The following is a 22,620-nucleotide window of genomic DNA, read 5'->3' as shown; positions in this document are numbered from 1 at the left end:
CTGCTAATATTCCTGGGAAGGCAATGGAAAATGGTCCAAGTTCTTGTGCACCTGCATCCCTGTGGGAGACTGTGATGAAGCTCCTGGCTTTGGCCTGGTTTAGCTCTGGTGGTTACAGCCATTTGATGAGTGAACAAGCAGAGAGAAGATCTCTCTATGTCTTTCCCTTTCTCTGTAAAACTCTAGCTTTCAAAATAAATAAATAAATCTTTTTTAAATGCACTGAGCATGTCGTTTTTTTAAATAAAGATTTATTTACTTATTTGAAAAGCAGAGTTACAGAAAGGCAGAGGGAGAGAGAGAGAGAGAGAGAGAGAGATCTTCCATCTGTTGGTTCACTTCCCAAATGGCCACAACAACTGGAGCTGGGCCAATCTGAAGCCAGGAATCAGGAGTTTTTTCCAGGTCTCCCATGCAAGTGCAGAGGCTCAAAGACTTGGGCCATCTTCTACTGCTTTCCCAGGCCATAGTATAGAGCTGGATCAGAAATGAAGCCAGCGCCCATAGGGATGCTGGCACTGCAGGTGGTGGCTTTACCCACTACTTCACAGCACTGCTCCCAAATAAATAAATATTTTAAAAATAGTTTATTTTATTTAGTTATTTACTTTTACTGAGTTATTTTTATTTTGAAAGGCAAGGCAACAAGGAGCCATAGTGTATGTGTGTGTGCATGTGTGTGTGCATGTGTGTGTGTTTGTGTGTGTGTGAGAGAGAGAGAGAGAGAGAATCTTTCATCTACTGGTTCATTTCTCTCTTTTTTTTTTTTGACAGGTAAGCGTGGACAGTGAGAGAGAGAGACAGAGAGAAAGGTCTTCCTTTTGCCGTTGGTTCACCCTCCAATGGCCGCCGCAGCCGGCGCACTGCACTGATCCAAAGGCAGGAGCCAGGTGCTTCTCCTGGTCTCCCATGGGGTGCAGGGCCCAAGCACTTGGGTCATCCTCCACTGCACTCCCGGGCCATAGCAGAGAGCTTTCCTGGAAGAGGGGCAACCGGGACAGAACCTTGGTGTGCCGGCGCCACAAGTGGAGGATTAGCCTATTGAGCTGAGGCGCCGGCCATCCACTGGTTCATTTCTCAAATGCTCACAACAGCCAGGGCTGGGATAGGGTGAAGCCAGGAGCCTGGAACTCAATCTGTGTCTCCCACATCAGTGGCAGAGACCTAAATATTTGAACCATCACCTGATGCCTCCAAGGCTCGTTAGCAGGAATCTATCAGAAGCGAAGCAGAACTGTTTTACATGCTGTAACATGGGATGTGGGCATCCAGAGCAGTACATTAACTGCTGTACCAAATGCCCACCCCCAAATTTATGTATTTTTAAAAAAGTATGTTTTTTTTTAATTTTTTTTTAATTTGAAAGGTAGAGTGAGGGGCCAGCGCTATGGCACAGCAGGTTAATGCTCTGGTCTGACGCGCTGGCATTCCACATGGGCGCTGGGTTCCAGACCTGGCTGTTCCACTTCCCATCCAGCTCTCTGATATGGCCTGGGAAAGCAGTAAAAGATGGCCCAAATCCTTGGGCCCCTGCACCCATGTGGGTGACCCAGAAGAAGCTCTAGGCTCCTGGCTTCGGATCAGCACAGCTCTGGCCATTGCAGCCAATTGGGGAGTGAACCAACAGATGGAAGACCTCTCTCACTCTCTCTCTGCCTCTCCTCTCTCTGTGTAACTTTCAGTTTCAAATAAATAAATAAGGCCGGCGCCGTGGCTCAATAGGCTAATCCTCCACCTTGTGGTGCCGGCACACTGGGTTCTAGTCCCGGTTGGGGCACCGGATTCTTTCTTCCAGGCCAGCTCTCTGCTGTGGCCCGGGAAGGCAGTGGAGGATGACCCAAGTCCTTGGGCCCTGCACCCGCAAGGGAGACCAGGAGAAGCACCTGGCTCCTGGCTTCAGATCAGCGCAGTGCGCCGGCCGCAACGCGCTGACTGTAGCGGCCACTTGGAGGGTGAACCAATGGCAAAGGAATACCTCTCTCTGTATCTCTCTCTCACTGTCCACTCTGGCTGTCAAAATAATAATAATATAAATCTTTAAAAAAAAAAAAGAAAGGTAGAGTGATGGAGGGGAGGGAGGGAGGGAGAGAGAGAGCAAGCGAGCGGATCTTTGACTCGCTGGCTCACTCCCCCAGTTGCCTACAATAGCGGGGACTGGTCTAGGCTGAAACAGGAGATAGGACCTATATCCAGATCTTCTACATGGGTGGCAGGGATCCAACTGTTACTGAAGATAACTGGAATAAAATTTCTTGTCTTCCTGTAAGAAAAGAAGCTCAGACATGAGACAGAGAGTAGCGGTAAGCAAGCTGGCAGACTTTAATGAGGTAGCCCATCTGATAGCCAACTCAGCAGAAGAAGCTGGGAGTGCTCAGGCTACATTCAGACGGACTGGTTTATAAGGTTTGGGGTACACTTCTTGCTGTTTCTCCTTCCCCTCCTTCTTCTTTGGAGATATTGCTGGGCCAAGGAATTTCTGAGTAGGAAGTTAACCTCCCAGGGTTTTATTATCCAGCATTATCAGGCCAGGTCAGGAGTATTCTTCTGGGATGTCTTCAGGGGTCAAGGCTGGGACCACCTGCAAAGTTCTATGGAGACAGGCAGGACTCTGGTGTGTAAATGCCTTCCTGCCTTGCGTGACCTGCTTGTTTTTTCCTTGCCCTCTTTCACACCCGTAGGCTGATGGCTAACTTCCTAACTCTACGACTTGAGCCATCACCTGCTGCCTCCCAGAGTGTGCGCTAGGAGGAAGTTGAAATCAGAAACAGGGCCAGGACTTCAATCCAGGTGCTGAAATATGGGAGGAGGACATCCCAAGGAGAGTCTTACTGCTGTGCCAATGAACATCTGCCCGTCTAAGTACTGGGCATGGTGCCGTGTGAATTAGGAGGGCTTTTACTAAGGCTGGTGGCAACAGACGGTTTCTGGCTCTTAGAAGAATCTGGAGATGGTTATCTCTTACTCTTCAGAGAGGTTACTTCCTTGGCCTTGGGTGGTTTCCTCACAGGGAGTGCTGATTCCTCCCTGGAAGCTCCTGGAGATCTCTGCAGTTCTGACCTCCCTAGCAGAATTCTAACCCACTTTGGCTCTCCAAACTGCCAGCGTTGTCTTTTCAATTCAGGGAGCCTGGTGTGCTCCATCTGTGTTCCCCCTCAGTGCACTTGGAAACTCTCTCTGGAGTTTGTTTCTCTTCTCTTAGTGCTCATTGTCTTGTGCTGCCTGATGTATAGTGTCTTTCACGTATTTTTCTGGTTCTTAGTTTGGTCAAGTGGGAGGGTAAATCCTTTTCTAGTTACTCCACCTTGGTTTTAAGTCGAAGTTCCTTAAATCAAACCATCATTCGTTCACTTGGAATGTAATATGATTGAGCACTTGCTGTGTCCATCAGGATGCTAGGAGACACGGCATACAGCTGTTAAGTAATCCTCCCGTCTCCACATAGACCAGTGGTGAGAAAGAGGCGTTAGATGACAGTTACAATAAAATGCTCTGATAATGTACAGTGATCTAATTAGTGTAGGCGATTGAAAAAGGACTTCCTGAAAAATGAAAATTTAAAACTAGGGCCAGGCATTTAGCTTAGTGTTTAAAAACACGTGGGATGCCTGCAGCCCACACCAGAGTGCCTGGATTCAAGCCCTGGTTCCATTCCCCATCCAGCTTCCTGCTAATGCACACCCTGGGAGGCAGCAGGTGATGGCTCAACTGGGTGGGTCCTTGACACTCATGTGGTCGATCTGGATGAACTGCTTGGTTCCTGGGGCCCGTGCTGTGGCACAGTGGGTAAAGCAGCAGCCTGCAGTGCTGGCATTCCATATGGGTGCTGGTTTGAGTTGCAGCTGTTCCACTTCTGATCCAACTCCCTGTGAATGGCCTGGGAAAACAGTGGAAGATGGCCCAATTCCTTGGGCTCCTGCATCTACCTGGGAGACCTGGAAGAAGCTCCAGGTTCCTGGCTTCAGATAGCTCCAGCTCTGGCCATTGCAGCCATTTGGGAAGTGAACCAGTGGATGGAAGATCTCTTTCTCTGCCTCTCTCTAACTCTGCCTTTCAAACAAACAAACAAACAAACCTTAAAAAAAAAAAGTATTTGGTTCCTGGCTTCAGCCTGGCCCAGCCCTGGCTATTTCAGACATTTGGGGGGGGGGGGTGAATCAGCAGATATAAGATCATTCTCTCTCTGTCTCTCCCCCTCTCTCTGTTCTCTGCCTTTCAAATAATAAATATTTTTTAAAAAAATTAAAAATAGAATGGAAGAATGCAAAGGTGGGTGAGGAGTAAGCTGTTTGTCCATTTCTCTGCCTTTTTTCCCCTAAAGATTTATTTATTTTTTTAAATTCAGAGTTAGAGAGAGAGAGAGAGAGAGAGAGAGGTCTTCCATCTGCTGGTTCACTCCCCAGGTGGCCACAATGGCCAGAGCTGAGCTGATCCAAAGCCAGGAGCCAGGAGCTTCTTCCGGGTCTCCCAAGTGGGTGCAGGGGCCCAAGCACTTTGACCATCTTCTACTGTTTTCTGAGGCCATAGCAGAGAACTGGATCGGAAGTAGAGCAGCAGGTCTTGAACTGGTACCCATATGGGATGCCAGCACTGCAAGCGGCGGCTTTACCGCTATGCTATACTGCCGGCCCCACTCTTTGCCTTTCGAGTAACTATAAAATTAAAAATTGAAAATAAAAAAAAATTGGAGGGCTGACATTATAGTAGAGCGAGTTAAGCCACCACTTACTGGAGTGCCAGTGCCAGTCCTGGCTCCTCCACTTCCAATCTAGCTTTCTGTCAATGCACTTGAGAATAAAGTGGAAGATGGTGCAAGTACTTTTGTCTCTGCCACCCACAGGGAGACCAGGATGGAGCTCCTGCCTCCTGGCTTCAGCCTGTCGGAGATCTGGCTGTTGCAGGCATTTGGGGAGTGAACGAGTCAGCAGATGGCAAATTCTCTCTTCCCCTTACTCGGTCACCCTGCCTTTAAATAAATCTTTTAAAAAATTAAAATATTTTCCCGGTTGCCCCTCTTCCAGGCCAGCTCTCTGCTGTGGCCAGGGAGTGCAGTGGAGGATGGCCCAAGTGCTTGGGCCCTGCACCCCATGGGAGACCAGGAGAAGCACCTGGCTCCTGCCATCTGATCGGCGCAGTGCGCCGGCCGCAGTGCGCCGGCCGCAGCGCGCCTACCGCGGCGGCCATTGGAGGGTGAACCAACGGCAAAAAGGAAGACCTTTCTCTCTGTCTCTCTCTCACTGTCCACTCTGCCTGTCAAAAAAATAAAAAAAAAAAATTTAAAATATTTGAAGGTAGAATAGAAGAGCGGAAAGTGGTGAGGAGTAAGCTATACTGTCCGGGGCAGACAGTGGCCTGAGAGCAGGCAAGGAAGGCAGCATGCAGGAGGCAACTGGACTGAAGATGCTAGGGACGGGGGATGGCAGAAGTTTTTATTATACTATTTAAAAATGTTTTGTTTCAGGGCCCGCACCGTGGCTCAACAGGCTAATCCTCCACCTTGCAGCGCCGGCACACCGGGTTCTAGTCCTGGTTGGGGCACCGGATTCTTCCCCGGTTGCCCCTCTTCCAGTGCTTGGGCCCTGCACCCCATGGGAGACCAGGAGAAGCACCTGGCTCCTGCCTTCGGATCAGCGCAGCACGCTGGCCGCGGCGGCCATTGGAGGGTGACCCAACGGCAAAAGGAAGCCCTTTCTCTCTGTCTCTCTCCCAATTGGCCACATGGCTGGAGTTAAGCCAATCCGAAGCCAGGAGCCTGGAGCTTCTTCCTGGTCTCCCATGCTGGTGCAGGGGCCCAAGCACTTGGGCCATCTTCTACCGTTTCCCCAGGCCACAGCAGAGAGCTGGAGTGGAAGAGGAGCAGCCGGGACTAGAACCAGCACCCATATGGGATGCCAGCGCTTCAGGCCAGGGCGGTAACCCGCTGCGCCACAGCGGCCACAGCGCAGGCCCCAATTTGTAGGTTTTTTGTTTTTTTGTTTTTTTTTTTAATTAAAACAAGCAAATAACAACAACAACAAAACCCAGGCATCCTTTCAGGGGCTTATTCTGAAATTGCCTATTAAAATACTTGGGCTTTTTTCTTTAATAGCTAACATCTGCTTTTGCCTTTAAGGTCAGCCAGTCACTACGCTCATCTGTGTTCTTGTCTTCACATGCTTTACCTGACGACAGCTCTCCGTAGTGACACAAAGGAGCGAGACCAGAGGCGCTGAGAGGGCCCAGGGTATACTAGGGCCTGGAACAACTCGGCCGTTAGGGGCGCGGCCTGCACTGTGCTCTAAGGCTCCAACTGGGATGGGCTGCAGGGGGAGGTCCCCAGGCACTTCCGACTTCCGGCCCGCCCTGAGCGTCGGTGATTGGCTGGCCTGGCTGAGCGCGATGGCTCCCGGGAGTTGTAGTTCTTGGGATTAGACTCGAAACGCCCGAAAGGACCGGCGACTGGAGCCCCCGAGCGGTGGTTGCGCTTGGTCCGTGCTGCTGGCACCATGTCGCGGGTGTTGGTGCCCTGCCATGTGAAAGGCACTGTAGCCCTGCAGGTGGGCGACGTGCGGACTTCCCAAGGCCGGCCTGGCGTGCTGGTCATCGATGTCACCTTCCCCAGCGTCGCACCTTTCCAGGTGAGCAAGCCCAGTGGGCGCGACCGGGCCTCCCGGGCGGGGCTGACCCGGCAGGGCGTTTCCCAGCCACTTAGTATTTTATAGAGTCCCAGCAGTGTCGCTTGCCCTGGCGGATTTGTTAACCATTCATTTGTTTATTCTTTCGGTTATCACCTAGACTAGAACTTCAACATCTGTTCCCTATCTCCAGAGATAGGCGAGGGGTCATTTTGTCCCTGGCCACAGCCTGGGACCTTAAACAATAATTCACTCCTAATCCTGCCTCTTCATTCCTACAACCCTGGCCCCAAGTGGTCAGATGCAACCCAGCCTTCATCAGAATCCTTCTAAGTGGGTGACTCACGTCTTCAATGCAGAGGACAAAGCCTGGCATTTGGAGTCACTCTGCTCCTTTGCTACCTCCCAGCCCCATGTGCCCTGCGTGGTCCTCCCCTAACCTGTTCCTTTCTATTTTCTGGGACACTTAAATTAAAGGGCCCAACCCTGGAAATCCTGATTCAGTATGTTTGAGGTGGAGCCTGGACACCCGTGTTGTTAAAAAATTTTCTTGGGTGATTTTGATGTGAGCCCAACAAGGGCAACCACTGCGCTAGCAGGCTGAATCACTGCTGCTGCAGGGGTGGCCGGTTCCCTCCCCATGTGCTGCTGCTTCAGGTGCTGCTCTTATATTACCCGTAGCAAAATCCTCCTCTTTGATGCCTCTGTTGTGCACTTTCCACCTCCTGCAGGGTTGGGCTCTGAGCTCTGGCAGCACCTTGGGTGTGTGGCAAGAGCCCAGTCGTGATTTATTTGTCTGGCCTATTTATTCACACTGTGAGGACCTGTAGGGAAGTGAGATCGTCTGTGGGCCCCAGTGATGCTTATGGAGTTGTTGAATGGAAGCCTGTCTTCCAAAAGGATGGAGGAGATGGTGCCTTTGAGTCTGTTGGGGCCTGGACCTGGGTCTGGGTCTGAGTCGTGGTGGTGGGTTGTGTGTGTTCTAGCTGCAGGAGATCACCTTTAAGAATTACTACACGGCTTTTTTGACCATCCGTGTCCGACAACAAACTGCACCGCACACACCAGCCAGATGGGTGACCTGCCTTCGAGACTACTGTCTGATGCCCGACCCACACAGTGAGGAGGGAGCCCAGGAGTATGTATCGCTGTTCCACCACCAGGTCAGTTGGGCCACAACATGGCCAGGGCAGCCCAGAGGCGAGGGCTGTGGACTGGCCCAGTATTCCGGGAGGGAAAAGGGGGACAGGACTAGCCTGGGCTGTGGCTTTCAGGCAAGTGCCGTGGGGAGCGGCAGGAGGACTACCGTCCTTTCTGTCCCAAAGGCCTGGGGAGGCACCATCTTGTCTCAGTGTTGGTTGGGAGGCTCCTGGGCAGTGAGCTGGGTGGGTCCTCTCTGGGTCCTTGTGTATGTGTGTCAGATGCTGTGTGACATGGCCAAAGTAGTGGAGCTGCGCCTGATTCTGCGGCAGCCATCGCCACTGTGGCTGTCTTTCACGGTGGAGGAGCTGAAGATCTACCAGCTTGGACCCAAGGTGAGTGATGACCGCTCAGAGATGTTGGCTGGCACCTTTTGCAGGGGGCCTCCCCGCTGTGGCTGGGAGAGCTGGGGCAGTGGGCAAGGTAGGGGGCGATGGATAAGGACGGTAAGACTCAGGAGGCAGCCACCATGGAAGTTAGCCAGGTATGAATGCTAGAAAATTCATGAAGAGCGGTGAGGCCATGTCCCTGTGTCCCATGAACTCTGGGGCCACCTGCCACTTTCAGAGTGGAGCCCTCAGGTGCTGGGAGACGCGTTAGTGGTTTATGTTCCTGGCACTTGCTTCTGCATGGCAGGAGAGCTGAGGTAGTTTGTGCCTTTGGACCTCCCAAAAAGGGTTTCCCCAGTGTCTGAGGCTCGAGGGCCCTCCTCTCTGCTCCCAGCACCCCAACATCTGGTCCCGGAACTCTCCTGCTCCATCGCACTCAGAGCAGTCTGCCTTTGTTTCGCAGAGTCCCTCCGTGGCCTTCCCCAAGTGGCTTTCCCACCCAGTGCCCTGCGAGCAGCCTGCCCCACTCCTCGAGGTAAGCTTTCACCCTGGGTGAGAACTACGTGTCCAGCGCAGGCCCAGCTCTGAGGCTGGGCTCAGGGCCCTCGGTTCCCTTTGGGCCCTCCTCCTCTTGGGTGCTCTGTGGCATTTGAGGCATCTGTGGTATGGGGCTGGGCTGCCTATTGAAGAGCAGGCCCCAAAGCTCATGTTTCTGAAGTCCTCCGAGAATGTTAGGAGTCTCAGCCGGAGTAGCCCTTAGGCCAGCTTGACCTCTGGAGAGCTCTAAGGGCAGGCACCGCTGGGGAGACATCCAGGGCCACTGACACCCCCCCCCCTTCTGGTGCAGGGTTTCCCAGACCCCAGCAGGGTATCCTCCAAGGTGCAACAGATGTGGGCGCTGACAGAGATGATCCGGGCCAATCACACCTCCACGAGGATCGGCCGCTTTGATGTGAGTGATTACCTCCTTCTCCCTGGCTTGCATCGCTTGGCGAGGGTCAGACCTGACCATCTTCTGTGTTGCAGGTGGATGGCTGTTATGACCTGAACTTGCTCTCCTACACTTGAGCAGTGACTCCTAGCCACAGCATTGGCCTTTCCCGAGCACCTTCCGGGCTTGATTTGGGCCACCACAGACTGAAGTGTGTTCCCTGTGCATTCTGAGTGTTGTCTGCATAGCCATTGTGTCTGGACCACGTCACAGATTCAAGATCGCCGGGGGCTCACCATCTTGCTGCAGCATGAACTCCTGGCAGGGGTGTGCCTCTCTCTGCACTTGGCTGCTTCTGTCTTCTTCTACCCTAAAAACACTCCAAGAACTCCCAAGTGCCCTCTGCCAATGTGCACACCCTGACTTCTGCCTGTCCCCTCACCCTGAGTGCGCTGGACTGGGATGACCTACTCGAACCTCCTTCATGTAACACTGCAAGACCACTGCTGCCATAGCACTCCTGGAGATGAGGAAGCCTGAGGAAGAAACAGAAACCCCATTTCTTCCTCCGCATCTTCTTGCCAACTTATTTCCCTTTGTGTTATGCCTACAAAGAATAAATTTCCTGTTTAAACTCTTCTGCTGCCTGCCTAGGAAGCAAAGCTGGGATTTGGATAGCCTGCGTCCACTGGCCCCTGTGCTGGCTCCTGGATGTGTGTTCCCACCTCCTTACAGTCATGATTAGCATGATGAGGGATCAAGCTTGGTGGGGGTGGGCCCGAGGGAGGGTTCTCATTGGTGTCTTTAAAGAACAGCTGAGGTGTTGCATTACCCAAAAGCCAACCACTGAATGCCACAGGCTGTGCTTACGTGAGAAAATCCTGCTTCCCCTTGTTCTTCCTAGCTCTGTGCCTGGGAGTTATTACGAAGCAGTACAGCAAAGTGTCTTGGATCCGGAAAATTGGACATATACATTGGCTTAAATTTTCTGGGGGGAATTAAGTCACCTTTTGGGGCCCACCCTCTGTCTTCAGCCATCAGTGCTCTTGCAGGCAGTATGTTTACCTGCAGAGTTGTTTACTTAACTTTTGCTGAAAGGGTGATAGCCACGGTCCCATGTAAAAGGAGCAGCTGGGTCCTGTGCATGTGTGTGTGTGTGTGTGTGTGAAGGAGCTCGGGTAGGGTAGCTGGGACCCTGCTTCCTTCACAGCTGTGTCCACACAGGAGCTGGGCAACAAGATCAGTAAACACTTGTGAGATGCAGGACTCCGCTGGCTGTCTGGGTCTGCCAGGAGAGGGAGTTGGGGGCCCTTACAGGAGGCAGTGTTCTGCCCCTGGGTCTTGTTCCACCCTCCAGCAGCCTCTCCACCCTCCCAACCCCCCCTCGACCTTGCACTTCTAAAGTCTTGAATGTGCATTTCAGTCTTCTGCAGACCTTTGACCTCTGGAGGCTGGGAAGTTCTGCAAGGGGGAAGGTCTTGACCCCAGCTCTGGCTCTGGGAAGGCCAGTCTGCTCTGGATCGCCTGCTCTGCCCCAATCAGCCTGCGGGAAGAGCCCGAGGCCGCTCCCCTGCCCATTGGAGTTTCTGGCTTTGCGGCTTTAAATCCCAGCCTACCCTCAGGGCTACCCGCCCCCTCCTCTCATTCCTCCCAGCGTGCCAGAGAGACCTGTCCGAGCTGAGGCCCGGACTACATCTCCCGGCGTGCCTGGCAGAGTGGTGGCCTCTCTGTGCCGGCTGCACGGGTTGTGGGCGACGATGCGGCGGGCAGTGAGCGTGGTGGCCCATCTGGGCTTTCGCCTGCGGGCGCTCCCGTCGGCCCTGAGTCGTCAGCTCAGTAGCGCACAGGTGGGATAGAGGGTGTTGGGATTTAGTGCTGATCTTGGAGGGGGCAGGGGGTCGGCCAGGGATTAGGGCCCTGGTGACACCAAGCTCGGCTGCCTGCAGGATGTGCTCCACCGGACACCGCTGTATGACTTCCACCTGGCCCACGGAGGGAAGATGGTGGCATTTGCGGGTTGGAGTCTGCCCGTGCAATACCAGGACAGTCACATGGACTCGCACCTGCACACGCGCCAACACTGCTCGCTCTTTGATGTGTCTCACATGCTGCAGGTAAGCCAGGGCAGCTCACCGGCCTCTGGGCCGGGCCTTCCTCCCCATCAACTGTGGTGCACCCCCAGCTTTGCTGCCTGGGAACTGGATTCCAAGGACAGCAGTCTGAGGAGGGCTACGGCCCTGAGGAAATTAACTTGGGGGTCCCCCTCTCTCACTTCTCTACCATGTTCCCACCGGCGGTGTGTCCTGTCCTGGGACTTTCAGGGCTGCCCTCCACTCTCATTACTGGGTATTGGTTTGGAAAAGGGGGTATTTTCAGAGAGGTGCTGGGTCCTCCCAGTTCCCCTGACCTCTCCTAGTCACACCACGTGCTGGGGAGTGTAGCAGAGTCAGGAGGTGGGACCTTGCCACCTGCAGACCCAAAAGACTGCTCCGTCATTTCTGGGCTGGACTGCACCGTGCACGGTGTGATGCCCAGTGGCCTTTCAGGCTGCGGCGGTAACAGTGGCCTGTGGCTTTCCATCTCTTCCGCAGACCAAGATATTTGGTTGTGACCGGGTGAAGCTGATGGAGAGTCTAGTGGTTGGAGATATTGCGGAGCTAAGGCCAAACCAGGTGGGCCCTTCTCTTCCTTCTGTTCAATGAGTGTTCCGAATCATGAGCCAGCAAGTGGGCCAGGTCGTTTTCTCAGGCTTGGGGGGGGGGGGGACACAGAAATGGTCAGACACAGCTTCCCAGGGCTTGCAGTCTTGGGGACAGTCCAGGGTCATTTCCAGCGATCTGTGGGGGAGCCTACCTCCACGTTGCCACATCGGGCTGAGGTTTACGTGCTGCCATCTGACCTTGTATGTTTATGCAATGCTGCCAAACCCCCCGCTGTACAAAGTGTGGTCCCTAACCAAGCCTCACTGCTTGGGGCTTGTTAGGACAACAGTCTCAGGTACTGTTCTCTGCCTGTTTGATCAGAGCCTTTCTTTCAACAAGATCCCCAGGTGTACAGGAAAATGAAAAATGAAAAAAAAAAAAAAAAAAAGCTCCCCAAGGTGATTCCTGTGACCTCTGAACTTCAGGCTCTTCATCTGTCCAGTGGGGAGGCTGAAGACACCCTTAGAGTGCTTGGGGGCATCACTATGCAGTGCTGTGGGGGCACCTAGGATCACTGAGATGGGCTTTGAAGCTTTTTATCCTTTTATCCTGAGTTGTCCTGGGTCTAGGTGGCAGGAGGTAACCAGTCTTCCCATAGATAGGTGTTATAGATTGAGTGTGACATAGGGCTCAGTACGGAGTAGGGAGGGGGTATAGGGACCCCAGTAGATCAGGGAGCCCCCCTTCCCAAAGGTGGGGAGAGAGTGAAGCTTACTTGGTACATGAGGATCAAAGACCCTAGACTTGGGCCTAGCCTCGTACCCTGTGTACACTGAGCATGAGGGTTCATGAATTTGTGGTGGCTGAGGGGGGCCAGGGATGTGTGTGTGACCCTTGGCGTTGGCTTCCTGGATCTGGAGGCAAAGATGCTTCCCTTTGGTGCTAGGGGACACTGTCGTTGTTCACCAGCGAGGCTGGAGGCATCTTGGATGACCTGATTGTGACCAACACTTCCGAGGGGTACCTGTATGTGGTGTCCAATGCTGGCTGCTGGGATAAAGATTTGGCCCTCATGCAGGTAAAGTCCTTTTGTGTTCTAGGTACCTTGTCTTTCTTGTTCATGCAACAGCATTCTTGTTGTCCTGGACAGGCTCAAAAATTGGCTCTTCGAGTACATGAAAAGCTGTGAGACTCAAGAGCAGGCCTGCCCTGGAGCATGTCAGGGTTTGGTGGTCGGGGGCTCAGGGAGGTGGGGAGAAGCTGACTTTGGCTTCTAGGTAAGCACCCTCTGGTGAGGGTGTGAGCGGTAGCAGACCTGGGTTTCGGTTATCCCTACCACTTAGTAGCTCTGTGACTGTGAGAAGGGAAGCAGGCTAGCTCTGCAGCGTCTAGCCCATGAGAGGTGCTCAGGACGTGGTCCCAGAGGCTAATGTGGTGTTTCTGTCTTTCCTTTCAGAACAAGGTCCGGGAGCTTCAGAACAGGGGCAGTGACGTGGGCTTGGAGGTAGTGGATAATGCCCTGCTGGCTCTGCAAGGTGAGAGGGCGAGGCTGGGTTTGGCGCTGACCTTGGCTTTCCTGGCTTCGTCTAAAGCTCATTACAGAGCCCATGCTGAGGAGGCTGTGGGTGTGTGTTGTCTGTGTGGCAAAACTCTAAGCTTGTATTTTTCTGCCTCTCCCCGCCCCCCACCCAAGGCTCCATGGGCTAGGAATAAGGGTATCTTTTCCTACTGGCAGAGTAGGACATGTCCAGGGTTTGTCCTGGTCCCTGGGTAAGGGCTGTAGTCCAGTTTTGAGGGGGCACTGGGATCTGGATGCTTGACCACTTGCTCCCTGGGCCCAGGCCCCACTGCAGCCCAGGTACTGCAGGCTGGTGTGGCACATGACCTGAGGAAACTGCCCTTCATGACCAGTGCTGTGATGGAGGTGTTTGGAGTAGCTGGCTGCCGTGTGACCCGCTGTGGCTACACAGGAGAGGATGGCATGGAGGTATGTCAAGACGGCGTAGGGGCTGGCATTGGGTGCAGTGGGTTGGGTTTCCACCTTCAGTGCCTGTATCTCACCTCACGTCCTGGCTGCTCCACTTCTGATCCAGTTTTGTGCTAATGTACCTGGGAAGGCAGTGGAAGGGGGTCCAGATGCTTGGGTCACTGCACCCACATGGAAGATCCAGATGGAGTCCCAAGCCTGGTTTCAGCCTGATCCAGCCCCTGCTGTTGTGGCTCTTTGGAGAGTGAATCAGTGGGTTGAAGGCCTCTCTTTATCTCTTACTCTTTTCTAACTCAGCCTATCAAATAAATAAATAATAAATCTTAAACAAAAAATCCAAAGCCCAAATTAAAAAAAAAAAAAAAAAAAACAGAAGTGGTTATAGGGGCTGGCATTTGGCACAGTGATTAAGATGCAGCTTGAGATGCCCGCATCCATATCAAAGTGCCTGGGTTCAAGTCCTGACTCCACTTTTCATTTCAAATTCCTTCTAACATGTACCCAGAGAAGAAGCAGTGTTGGCTCAAGTACTTGAGTCCTTGCCATCTACTTTGGGAGACCTGGATTGAGTTCCTGGCTCTCAGCTTTAGCTTGGTTCATCCCTGGTGTTGGAGGCATCTGAACCAGCAGCTGGGAGATTTCTTGCTCTCTCTTTACCTCTCAAAATAAATTTTAAAAATTAACAAGAAGAATGCGTACAGGGCAGTGCCGGGGACATGACTTGGAGGGGGACAGCTGACCACCTGCGTGCTTTCTGGTGTCCCATGCAGATCTCAGTACCAGCAGCAGGGGCGGTTCGCCTAGCAACAGCTCTTCTGGAAAACCCCGAGGTGAAGCTGGCTGGACTGGCGGCCCGAGACAGCTTGCGCCTGGAGGCAGGTCTCTGCCTGTATGGCAATGACATTGATGAGCACACTACCCCTGTGGAGGGCAGCCTCAGCTGGACGCTGGGTAAGCCAGGCTGGTACTGAAGGACAGGGTCCTGGAGGTTTGCCTGTGACTACTCCCATGGTTGTGTGGCCTACAGCAAGTGACGTGGCTTCTCTGAGCCTCCATCCCCTGAATGTGCACCTGTGGCTCTGCCTATTAAGAGCTGAAGACCCTCAGAGGTCAAGGTGGACAGCACGGCCTCCAGGGGATAGAAGGTGGCCGACTGCAGGGATTGCAGGGAAGGCATCGAGCCTGGGAGAGCCCAAGGGAAGGGGCCTTGATGCTGGGTCAGTGTCACTTGGGGTCCTTGGAGCTACAATCTTCTTTGGCCAGTGTTTTTATGAGCCGTGGCTTAGTCTGGTGTGTTATGTCCCAGGGAAGCGCCGCCGAGCTGCTATGGACTTTCCTGGAGCCGAGGTCATTGTTCCCCAGCTGAAGGGCAAGGTGCAGCGGAGGCGTGTGGGGTTGACGTGTGAGGGGGCCCCCATGCGGGCACACAGTCCCATCCTGAACGCGGAGGGCACCAGGATTGGTAGGTGGATGAGGGCAGCTGGGGAGGGAGCCCTTGTCTCTTCCCCAGGAGGGTGGAGGGCACCAGGCTGGCTGGGTGGTGCTAATATACGGCCTATGCTTGGACAGGTACTGTGACCAGTGGCTGCCCCTCACCCTGCCTGAAGAAGAATGTGGCCATGGGTTATGTGCCTTTGGAGTACAGTCGGCCGGGAACTCCGCTGCTGGTAGAGGTGCGGCGGAAGAGGCAGATGGCTGTGGTCAGCAAGATGCCCTTTGTCCCTACAAACTACTATACCCTCAAGTGACGAGGGCTCAGAGCAGAGCCGTCCCCTTCAGGAGTCTTACCCAGGAGGGTGTACTACAAAGGGCTAGTCACCACTGTGGGTGGGAACAAGAGGAGGCGATGGCTCTAGTCTGGTTGAGGGGGCCATACTCTACCGATTGCCTCCAACTTCATGTTGACTCCAATTTAGGACTCTATTTCCAAGTGACTGACCAGCTCACCAAATGCTGTTATAGTCCATGGTCCCACTGACCCCATTCTCATCTCATGGAGGCAATAAGTTCTGCTTCTGCCATCTTGCCTACCCTGCCAGGTGCTGGCTGTAGAGCCAAGCCTCACCTTTGAAGGGAGGATACACCTGCCTGCCAACCTACCTCACCATGGTTTTTCACAATGCCAAGGGTTGTTACTGTGGGCAGTGTGGGCTTAGGCCACCGCTTCCAGTTTGCTTTCCATGAATGCAAACTGCCGCCTCTCCCTGGGCAGGAATGACTCCTGACTCATGGGATGGCTCAGTAGGGCTACTGTGCCTGTACTGTGAACTTGGAGGTGACATGGGCTTGTTCTTCAACGTTGCCAGGTTGGCCTAGCCATGGGTACAAACCATGGCAGGCTCACCACCTCTTTTCAGTCCTATGACTCTTGTAGGGCAGACTGGCTGCTTCCTGGACTGACCTTTGCCCTGGGGCCCATTACTGGACATTGACTCCTAAAAAAAAATTAAATGAGCTTCCTTCCTTCTTACTTGCTATGGTCTTTAGCTTTATTGTTCTTTGTCCACAGGCTTCCTGGCCTCCAAGACAGGCTAAGAGCAGGTTCCCCTGGAGAGGGCACAAGTCTGTGAGAACGAGAATATTGCCCCTAGTGGGCACCCCACTACCTCTCCACTTCTGGGTCCTGAGGGGCAGCAGGTGCCAGGATGTTCCCTCTCCAGTCACCCCTGTGCATGCATGCCCTTGTCCCGTCTGAATAACCACACGACTGATGCACTTCCGTGTTTAATAAGCCATGTCCCCAGCAGAGCCTGGGGTGAAATGTGAGGCCTGTATGGTGATGTATTTGGGGTGGGCCTGTGAAGACCACCATCCTGCCAGCCAGAAGACATCTCTAGAATGGGTCTGTGTGAATGAGCTCAGTGCACGTCCACTTCTGGCACACTTCTGCCACAGGGTCAGCCTAGGCAAAGGCTGTGAGATGGAAACATCTAACAAAGAGCAAACGGGCCGTGGGATACTGAGGTGGCTGGTGATCCAGCAGAGGCAGGCAGAAGTGTGGCTATTGGGGAGGAGGCAGGCCCAGGGCCACACGGTGTTTCTGTGGGGCATTTGCCACCTGCCCCTCTGGAAGCTCCCCTGGCACACAGTGCAGGAGGCTTGTGGGTCTTTCCCTTGAAGGTTCCTGGCTGAGATGGTACTTCTGGGGAGGAACTGAGACTGGGCTCTTAGGAGGATGCCCTGCCTGTTCCAGGTCAAGATGGGAATGGTGCAGCTGCAAGCACCACGGGGCTGCTCTGCAGTCACTGCTTAGTCCACCCTACGAGAGGGCAGGGGACACCTAAGACCCCATGGGCACTTAAGCGGAGGGAGTGGGAGGTCATTCCAGGGGCTCAGCTGGAGGGCTGTGCCTCTTCCAGGCACCAACTGCTCCCAAACCCCGGCTTTCAAGAAAGACAGAAATATGAGCAGGACAGAAATATGAGTTGGAAATGACTATTTCCTGTGCCTGGCTCACACTGGGAGGGCCACGGCAGTAGGTGTTTAGTGCCAGCAAGGACATCTTGTTGATACCTGAATGACCAAATAAGTGACCACAGGACAGAAGGCCCGGTCTAGGCCAGGACTCCCTGGCTCCCTGGCAACAAAGCAAAAGCAAAGAAATCCAGAAAACTCAGGGCTTAGGGTAGAACAGTCTTCCCTTCGAAATCTTAGTCAGTCTTAGATTTCCTCTCAGACGGACAAGTCTTTACAGGGTCACATCCCAGTGCACTGAGAAGAGGGACAGGGAAAAGCCAAGACGGAAAAGGGTCTGTTGGCCTCCTCAACCCAAAGGAGTCTCCTGTGCTCTGACCCCAGGAGGAAGCACATGCCTTCTCCCCCTTTAAGGCACCCAGATCAAGGGAGAGGCAAACTCTTCACTCGCCCAGCGCCTGGGGCTGTTGGAGGCAGGGCTAAGGGCAGTGGAGACCCAGTCCTGCAGTACTGGGCGCTCCTTGCCCCCAACCCTGAGCCTCTGTGTTGTCCCTGGGACCTGAGTAGCAGCAGACCCAGTGATGCCCCGTGGAGACCTCTCTGCCTTCCTTTATTCTCTGTGGGTTTTGAGAGGTTCGTTTGCTGCCATTTCCCTGAAAGTGATGGAGAAAAAGAAGGGTTATTCCATGGGCGGCAGAATGGTTTCTGCTGCTAGCTCTCCCCAGCCCTTTCTTGGAGGCTAAGCTGGGCTCAGTAAGGTTGCATTGCAGTCTAGACCTGTCTGCTGATACAGCCCACCCTGGGCCCATATGGGCACCGGGTCATGTCCCAGCTGCTCCACTTCTGATCCAGATCCCTGCTATTGCACCTGGGAAAGCAGTGGAAGATGGCCCAAGTCCTTGGGCCCCTGCGCCCAAGGGGGATACATGGAGGAGGCTCCTGGCTCCTGGCTTTGGATCAGCACAGCTCTGGCCATTGTGGCTGTTTGGGGAGTGAATCAGCAGATGGAGGATCTCTCTCCCTCTCTCTAACTCTGCCTTTCAAACAAATAAATAAATCTTAAAAAAAAAAAAAAAAAAAAGGAAAGAAATAAAGAAATCTCCAGCTCCTGCTGTGAGCAGGGCCTGGGTTGTCATTGTTTTCTGGGTCTTCCATAGCCCCCACCAGAGATTAGCTTTATAAATGACCCCAGTGAGGTCAGTTGGTGGGCTAAGTACAGCGGCTCCTGCCTCCCAACTGAGGCTTACAGGGAGTGGGATCTAAAAGATGTTAGTTTATCTTCCTGAAATTATGACAGTACCACCTCCCCCACCCCTGGGTAGCTGAAGTGGTGATGGACTTTCCAGACCTTGGTGTCATGCAGACCTGAAGCTTGCTGCCAAGGCCACTGTGCTGCTGGATTTGTGCCCTGACAACTACCCACCCCATCACCAGCACGGGCGTGCTCTCTGCCTGCCATGCACGGGGCTGGGATGGGGGACAGATCTACTCACCACGAAGGGAAATGTGTGGAGCCATCAGGTGTGGATCCATTCTGGCCGCCCAGACCTGAAGGCAGGAACACAGCCAGAGCTGCAGCAGACTGGGGGTGGGGATCTGGGCAGGCATCAGCCCAATTCAGGTTAGGGGCCGCTAGTGGAATCTGCCGGGGGTCCCGAGTCTGGTGACGGTTCTAGAGATCAGTTACAATGTGATGGGCGGAGCGGTGGGGATTCTGGCATAAAATGATACAGTATGATAGCACAGGTCAGGGTAAAATACTAAGTTCTGACGATTTCGTGGACTTCTGGTAGTCTAGGGGGATTCTGAGGAACCCAATGGTTCAGTCTGGTGGGGGCGGGGGCGGCCAGCTCACGGAGGTTCATAGGGAGCCTCACCTGGGCGGTGATACAACCCGGTCACCGTGTTCCCGTAGAACCCCCACGCCAGCTGGATGCCCAGGAGACTTAACACCAACCACAGCAGCAGCAGTTTGAAGAGGGTCACACGCATGTCCTGCGCCTCCCACTCCCGCAGGAACTCGCTGCCCAGCGCGCCCAGCGCGCCCAGCACCGTGGCCGGCAGAGCCTGCAAGGACTGTCCAGACCAAGACTCCGCCATGACCGGCCCGCGCCCCACCCGGGGTACTGTCACCGTAGTGCACACCGCGCAGGCGTGTGGTCTTCCGGGGCTAGGCCCGTTAGTGCGCACGCGTAGAACCAGGCAGGGCGGGCCTACCTCGCTTGGGCGAAGAGTTGGCAGTTTAGGGAGGAGTATTAAAACCGCGCACGCGCACTTAGCCCCACCCTGCTCCCTTAAAGCATGAGTGACTCCCGGAGTATAAAATAGCAACCGGGTCTTTTATAGCCCCAGAGTTCCCGTGATGCCCCACGCGGCTGTAATGATTGGTTGAGCGTCTTGCTGTTAGGGCGTGGACGCGCGCCTGAGCAATCGTGGCTGAGATGTGAGTGCGCGCGCGCGCGCGGGGCCGCGACCAGGGCCGGCTCGAGCCCGCTGGGCGCTCGGGGACGCGCACGTCGCTCCCCGCCCTCCCGCCGCCGCCCGCCCTCGCTCGCTCGCGCTCCCCGCCCGCCACCCGCCGTCCTCCGTCGGTTCTCTCGGTAGTCCGCCGTCGCCGCCTCGGCTACCCGCCCTCGTCTCCGAGCTTGCGACTCGCGGACAGGCGTCCTCGGCGCGAAGAGGCCGGACCCGGAGTCGCCGCCCGAGGTGAGCGGGGGGAATCCCCTCCAGGCGCCGCGGCGCCCCGGGCCCGCCCGCCCGCCCGGCACTTTTCCGGCCGCCCGCCCCGCCGCCCCGCCGCCCCGCCGCGGCCGCGCCCCACCTGCTGCTCCCGCGCGGCCGCCCGCCGCCCCGGACCCTCACCCCGCCCGGGGCCCGCGCCCCGCTCCCGCCGCCCCGCCCGCGCGGCCCCGGAAGCGCGCCCCGCCGCCTCCAGCGCCCCTTCCCCCGCCCGGCCGGGCCTGCCGGAGCCCCAGCCGCCCGCCCGCCCCGGAGCTTCCTCTCAGCGCCGCGCGGGGCTGGGCGGGGGCTCCTGGCCGCGCGGCGCTGCCGGCAGCCGCCGAGCGCTCGCGGCTGTCGGAGTTGGAACGGGAGAGAAACTCTCTACAACTCCATCTTACCTTTTCCATCTGCCGTAGCGCGTGAAGCACACCGTGTTATGCAGAAGTCCGGCTGCGCTTGGAATAGATTTGCCTTTTTTTTTTTTTTTTTTTTATGCGGTATGCTTGGAGAGAGTCTTAAGTGAAAAAAAAGCTTGTGTTGAGGTCTTAGGACTGCTGCCTGAATTGGGGAGGAAAAGGGTGTTTTCCAGTTGAAAATTGTTAATGATTTAAACAACGTGGCATTAAAATGCAGGTAGTTTTGCCTAGTGGGAGTTGCTGCCTTTTATTGGGACTCACCTAAACGTCTGCCCCTGGTTTGGGATAGGATACACAGTTACAGGGTGTCTGCGTTACATAGCATTGTTTGCCCCCAGGCCGATTTCGTTAAATGCAGTGTTTTGTCATTTCTGGTGGAAGCTTGCATCCTTTTTACCTCCGTGTTGCTTCCTGTTGTTGTTTCCTAGTAGTCCTGTTCTCAAAATGTTAGCTCTGTTGGTCACTTGCCTTTAAGACGATCTTTTGAAGTAAATGTGTCTTGCAGGTGTGTAATCAGATTAGATTCCTCTCTGCCAAATCTGAAGGGGAAAAAAATGTCAAAACAAAGCCCCAAGCCTCCATATTGTAAAATGGTGTATATGGTGAGAATTTTTCAGCCGCTTAGTGTCACACACCCAGGTGTTTAAAAGACATGGCTGGGTTGGTGGAGATGTTGTATGTGGCACAAATGACATTGTTTGGGCTGAAACTTACAAAGACTAGTCCTTAATTGAAGCATCTCTTGATAAATTTCTAGAGACCTTTTAAAACTACAAATCTAAGGTGAATTTTAGACTCTTGTGAGTCTGTGCTACTTGTCATTGTCACTAGTAGCCATAATGCAGTTGGACCCCATGTGTTGTCTTTAGCAGTCCATCAAGTCCAAATCAGTTCTAAAAGTTTAGGTTAGGTTTAGGTTAGTTCCATCTACTTTTGTAGAGCACTTTATGGCTCTTGGGGACATAAAATATGTAAGATGGAACTTGGTTTTAGTCAAAGTCTAGTACTAGGCTTACCGTCTCTGTTCTCATAAAAAATCTGTACTGGAGAGAATAGAGTAGGATTATAACATCGATCAATTATCTTCATAGACCTAGTACTAAAATGAATTAAAATCTTGTAGTCCAATCACATCTGGAGATGAGGAAACTGAGTCCCAGAAACTTAATTAAGCAGGATCATACTGGTATTATCTAGCTAGAAGCAGGCCAGAACTGTTTGCTCTACAGGATATTCTCAAATACACTCCCAAACAGCTGACCTAGAGTCAGCTAAACTTCGGGACTTACTCTACCGTTTTCTTCTTTTATACCTTGCTGACTTTACATAGATTGGGAGAATGTGAACATTGATTTGCCAGCCAGATTTCAGTTCCTTAGCTGTCACAGCACTCTCCTAACTGGATGGTTCCGCTGCAGTCTCTTGTGAGAAATACCTGAATCTACCTGCAAGGTCCTTGGCTGCCTATTCCTGGCTTTAGGTGTTTGGGTCCCAAGCGACCAATTTCCGGAGAGGGGCCCCGGGCCTGGCTGCTCCAGAACCAGCCTGATGAGGTCAGGCTGAGATGTTTTCAGACAACTGCGGGCTCTTTTGTTGACTCCTGATGGGGCAGGCTGAGGAAGGAACTGTATATATCAGGGTAACAGTCCCCTGTGCACATATGTGTTGTGGGTTTTGTTAGAGTATTTTCATAGTTTTGGTTCCTGTGCTGTCAGCCAGTTAAGTTTTAAAAGTTTATCCTAGGTATATGGGGGCGTGAGTTATTAGGAAAGTAAAAACGGGCAGATCTTTAGGTGTGTGTTGTCGATGGGGTGGTATGCAAGTGGTGACAGGAGGCCGTTAGTTGCTACTTTGGGTCTTCTTAATTGTCTTTTTTTTTTTTTAAGATTTTAAAAATACATAATTTGCAAGGCAGAGTTAGAAAAACAAATATTCCATCTGCTGGTTCGCCACAACCAAAAGGCTACAACGTCTGAGGTGGGGCTAGACCAAAGTGCGAAGCCTAGAACTCTGTCCAGGTCTCCCTGGTGGGTGGGTGGCAGGGGCCTAAGCACTTGAACCATCCTCCACTGCCTTCCCAGGCACGTTAGCAGGGAGCTGGATCGGAAGTGGAGCAGCCAGGACACGCTTGTCTTAGCGAGCTGAGAGATATATTAACTCTGAGAGCTAAACTAGAGAATTAATTTGGGCTTGCTGGACTTCTACAGATAGCACATTGGGTTTAACAGAATTACAGCTACTAGTGGTAATGATAAGTGGCACATAATAACTAAATTCCAAAAAGGACCTTATATGTTTGTGGTTTTAAAAGGTCTTGGGAATTTTGTCATCTATTACCATTTAGTTTATCCTTTCATGCACTTGTCCAT

General features: G+C 53.5%; 4 protein-coding genes across 6 annotated transcripts in view; 3 read left to right on the top strand and 1 right to left on the bottom strand.

The window, feature by feature from the left end:
• Positions 1-6,400: 6,400 nt before the first annotated feature.
• On the top strand, positions 6,401-9,700 carry NICN1 (nicolin 1, tubulin polyglutamylase complex subunit). Its single transcript, XM_062200160.1, has 6 exons — positions 6,401-6,614; positions 7,598-7,774; positions 8,033-8,146; positions 8,604-8,675; positions 8,988-9,092; positions 9,167-9,700. Exons 1-6 carry the CDS (start codon positions 6,483-6,485, stop codon positions 9,206-9,208), a joined length of 642 nt encoding a protein of 213 aa, XP_062056144.1. The 5' UTR covers positions 6,401-6,482; the 3' UTR covers positions 9,209-9,700.
• A 1,121-nt stretch (positions 9,701-10,821) lies between these two features.
• Positions 10,822-16,144, top strand: AMT (aminomethyltransferase). Its single transcript, XM_062200159.1, has 9 exons — positions 10,822-10,918; positions 11,018-11,185; positions 11,663-11,743; positions 12,660-12,791; positions 13,170-13,248; positions 13,555-13,700; positions 14,471-14,651; positions 15,007-15,162; positions 15,270-16,144. Exons 1-9 carry the CDS (start codon positions 10,829-10,831, stop codon positions 15,446-15,448), a joined length of 1,212 nt encoding a protein of 403 aa, XP_062056143.1. The 5' UTR covers positions 10,822-10,828; the 3' UTR covers positions 15,449-16,144.
• Positions 16,145-16,195: 51 nt separating this feature from the next.
• TCTA (T cell leukemia translocation altered) lies at positions 16,196-19,444 on the bottom strand. Of its 2 annotated transcripts, XM_062200869.1 has the most exons (3): positions 18,992-19,435; positions 18,608-18,662; positions 16,196-17,767 (listed from the first exon to the last, which is right to left on the bottom strand). In XM_062200869.1, exons 1-3 carry the CDS (start codon positions 19,212-19,214, stop codon positions 17,725-17,727), a joined length of 321 nt encoding a protein of 106 aa, XP_062056853.1. In that variant the 5' UTR covers positions 19,215-19,435; the 3' UTR covers positions 16,196-17,724. The 2 variants fall into 2 exon arrangements, with proteins under 2 accessions (XP_062056853.1, XP_062056854.1); XM_062200870.1 differs by lacking the exons at positions 16,196-17,767; positions 18,608-18,662 and adding an exon at positions 18,669-18,828 and having other exon boundaries at positions 18,992-19,444.
• A 233-nt stretch (positions 19,445-19,677) lies between these two features.
• RHOA (ras homolog family member A) overlaps positions 19,678-22,620 on the top strand; it is a 58,991-nt gene continuing 56,048 nt past the window's right edge. The window contains exon 1 of one of the 2 annotated variants that reach the window (XM_062200868.1): positions 19,678-19,820. The gene's annotated coding sequence lies outside the window, so the exon portion shown is untranslated. The remainder of the gene's footprint in view (positions 19,821-22,620) is intronic. The other variant, XM_062200867.1, reaches the window with a different exon arrangement.

Source organism: Lepus europaeus, chromosome 9 (assembly GCF_033115175.1).
Source record: "Lepus europaeus isolate LE1 chromosome 9, mLepTim1.pri, whole genome shotgun sequence".
NCBI lineage: Eukaryota > Metazoa > Chordata > Mammalia > Lagomorpha > Leporidae > Lepus > Lepus europaeus.
This window is presented reverse-complemented; position numbering and strand designations above follow the sequence as displayed.